The sequence below is a fragment of the Arachis stenosperma genome, chromosome 9 (assembly GCF_014773155.1).
Source record: "Arachis stenosperma cultivar V10309 chromosome 9, arast.V10309.gnm1.PFL2, whole genome shotgun sequence".
Taxonomy (NCBI): Eukaryota; Viridiplantae; Streptophyta; class Magnoliopsida; order Fabales; family Fabaceae; genus Arachis; species Arachis stenosperma.
This window is the reverse complement of record NC_080385.1, coordinates 17,418,309-17,421,590: the sequence shown is the minus strand read 5'-3', so window position 1 is coordinate 17,421,590 and position 3,282 is coordinate 17,418,309. Positions and strand designations below refer to the sequence as shown.

The 3,282-nt window shown below is 42.8% G+C and overlaps 1 protein-coding gene across 1 annotated transcript; it reads right to left on the bottom strand.

The window, feature by feature from the left end:
- Positions 1 to 356: 356 nt before the first annotated feature.
- On the bottom strand, positions 357 to 2,874 carry LOC130951472 (probable UDP-glucosyl transferase 73B6). Its single transcript, XM_057880126.1, has one exon. The coding sequence runs from the start codon at positions 2,859 to 2,861 to the stop codon at positions 1,404 to 1,406; it is 1,458 nt and encodes a 485-aa protein (XP_057736109.1). The 5' UTR covers positions 2,862 to 2,874; the 3' UTR covers positions 357 to 1,403.
- Between the last annotated feature and the right edge of the window lie 408 nt (positions 2,875 to 3,282).

Below are 3,282 nucleotides of genomic sequence, written 5' to 3'. Positions count from 1 at the left end.
TAATTAATAAAGAGTACAATACTCTTCATCTACTCTTTACTTAATAAGATATCTGTATTTAAAAAAGTTTTAAAATCTTCACATATTTTTAATAAAAAATCGATACTAAATTTTTGTTAATATTTGATGAACCTTTTAACAAATAAATTGTACTGTCTGAAAATAATAATTATAAGTCATGTTGTCTTTTTATTTTATTAAAAGTCTTATTATTTCTATATTTTAGACGCTAAATCTTATATCATAAATCCTTTAAATATATACTCTTATTTGTATATATTATATATTAGCCCGTGAGAGTTACGTAATTGCACAACAATCACATTATATTATTTTTTGAAGGATAAATTACAAAATTAAACAAATACAGATACAAATGTTAAATTGTGGCCTAATTTATTTAGGACTCTTCATATGCTCTGCTAGGATGTTCTCTAACGGAGGATACACTGGCCGTCACGGCTGTTAGTCAGCATGATCGGCTATCTGCCTCAACCCTTTGACTCTCTAAGCTCTAAATCAATTCGCTTTTCTACCATCCTCTTTACATTCTCTGACCTCTTTCTATTAACCTTCTAACCTATTAAGGTTGACTGTCAATGACGGACCCGCAGCTAAACAACAACAATAATTCTAATAGTAATGGAAAATTCGCATCCATGAGGAAGATATAGCCCAAGGTGTGCAAGCTTGTTCGAATAGCTTGATCGGCGGAGTGTTTGCTGATAAGTCGTTTTCGCTGGGTACTATCCATAGTGCTCTAAAGGCAATTTGGAGGAATCTGGAGGGCTTTCACACGGTGGAAAAGGGGGGCAATGTTTCCAATTTTTCTTTGAGCATGATATGGATGTTCCAATTTTTATTTAAGGATTATATTCTCCATGTGCGACGATGGACAGAGGAACTCAATGCAGCAGATTCTTTGGTGACAACCTTTCCAGCATGGGTTCAATTTTGGGGACTACCGGAAAGATTTAAAACTCTGGCGGTATGTAGGAGGATAGGAGAGTATATTGGCCGGGTGGCAGACGTGGTATTCTTTGATGTTAGGCGAAAGGAATCACGAATTGTTAAGGCTAGAGTGGAGACCAAGGCTGCTGAAAAAATTTGATATTGTTTTAACATCATCGGTCCAGATCTGCTCGGTATGAAAGAATAGGGGCAGTTTGCACCTACTGTGCTTCGCTCGGACTAAATGATTCCTTTAATAACAACCTTCAACAAAATCTGGTAGCTGATTGGATCAAGGCTGACCAGGTGGGTGCAAGGGTAGTGTTGAAGGATTCTAGTTCCAGTACCAAGCCCAACTACAGTGATAGTAGAAAGGAAAATGCTGAAAATGAAGGCATTAACAGCGATGAAAATACTGCTTCGGTTCAGATTGATAAAGGATAGATACAGTACTAAAAGATGGTGGAAGCAGAAGCGGAGGACGTGAGCCTCTCAAGTTGTTGAATCATTTCCAACAAACTCTGTTGCGAGGATCCGCCTTCTTCAACCGCTCTCAGAGCCTTCTCTTTCATCTCCTTCGCCTTCTTCTTCATCTTCTCCGCCTCGTCTCCACCGTCCATCACCTTCCTCACCGCTTTCTCTATCATCTTCGCACTCACTACTCTCTTCTTCTCATCGAACGGCGATAAGCTCCACTCAGCTCCACCCACCTCCACCCCGACGCCATGCACCTGGCTCATCAGTTTCTCGTTGGAGAATTGGTCCGCAATTCTCGGCATCGTTATGGTCACCACCCCCGCACTCACCGCTTCTATCACAGAGCTCGCCCCACAGTGTGTCAAAAACCCTCCCACAGCAACATGCTTCAAGATAAACGCCTGTGGCGCCCACCCTCTTATCACCATCCCTCTCTCTTCCTTCTTCATCCTCTCTTCAAACCCATCCGGTAACCACTTCTCCTCTGTTTCATCTTCATCACCTTTCTTTCTTTTGTTCCTACGCACCACCCAAACAAACTGGTGTCCCGAAGCCTCGAGGCCTGCCGCTATCTCGAAAAGCTGCTTGTCTGGCAGATGAAGCAAGCTGCCAAAGCAAGCATAGACCACGGAGCCCTCCTTCTTCGTAGAAAGCCATCTCAAGCACTCGTTTTCACCTTCGCCAGCATCGCTACGTGGCTGCCCAAGTGGTAGTGTTTTCTGCACCATGAGGAAAGTAGGACCAAGATGCCACACTTTCCGACCGGTGATGATCTCGTAGCGTTGTGTGTAATCGCCGTCGAGCTCCTTGAAGCTGTTCACGATGACTCCGAGGCTGTCACTTTCGGAGTCAGCCAGGGACTCCATGTGTTGAAGGTATCCCGGTGAGGGCTTCACAGAGAGGGTGATGGGTTGAGGGAGGCCAGGGATGGCATAAGGAGCAGTGTCATCGCAATCAACGAGGATTTCGGGGTGAGATCTAATGGCTTCCATGACGGCAACGTGGAAGATGAAGGAAGTGTTGAAGATCAGCCTGGGAATTCCCAGGCGGTTCGCGACGTCTCTACTCCACGTGTACATGGTGTCCGGGATGAACACGTCCGGTGGCGATTGCTTCATGAAGGACTCCACTTCCGATCGGATGAGGTGCGCCGCCGAGTAGATCTTGCTAGCGGTGGTGTTGTCGCCGGCGGCTGAGAGGTTTTCGACGCCGAGAGGGAGGCCTACTTGGTCGGAGGGGAAGTGGAGGGTGTGGATGGTAACGGTGATGGTCTTGTCCGCCTCCGCCAAGAGGTGGGCGTTGGAAGGGGTGGTGAGGATGGTCACGTGATGGCCACGTGAGGAAAGGAGTTGTGCCACGTGAACCATGGGGATTTGATGACCCGGAGCCAAAAAGGGAAGCATGAATATCTTCATTGGATAGGATGTTTCCATTTGTTGTGCAAGTTTGTGTAATTAGTTGCTTAATGCTGCTATGCAACCATCGTCATTTATAAGGGTGATGAAATACAGTACCACTATGCTATACGCTATTGTATAAGGGAAACACTACTATAAAGATTTGTCTTGTACGGATCAAATTTTTGTGGTTAAAAATAACTACACGTGTATATCAACAATAGCACTAGTATTATTAAATAATAATTTGCATGGTTTAAAATAAAATTTGTATTCTCTTCATAAATTTACATCATCTGTATGTTATAATTGACCTTGTATAATTATAAATCGCTGGATAGTTGTTATATTTTATTTTTTTTATATAATTAACATGTGAGTACTGTTATGGAGTCAATAGTTTAAATGTATAATGAGTTATTGAATTATAAAATAAATATTATTCATACTATTTAAA

Bases quoted from the DNA above. Each gene is read 5' to 3' on its own strand.
- LOC130951472 (XM_057880126.1), bottom strand. From the start codon at position 2,861: ATGGAAACATCCTATCCAATGAAGATATTCATGCTTCCCTTTTTGGCT.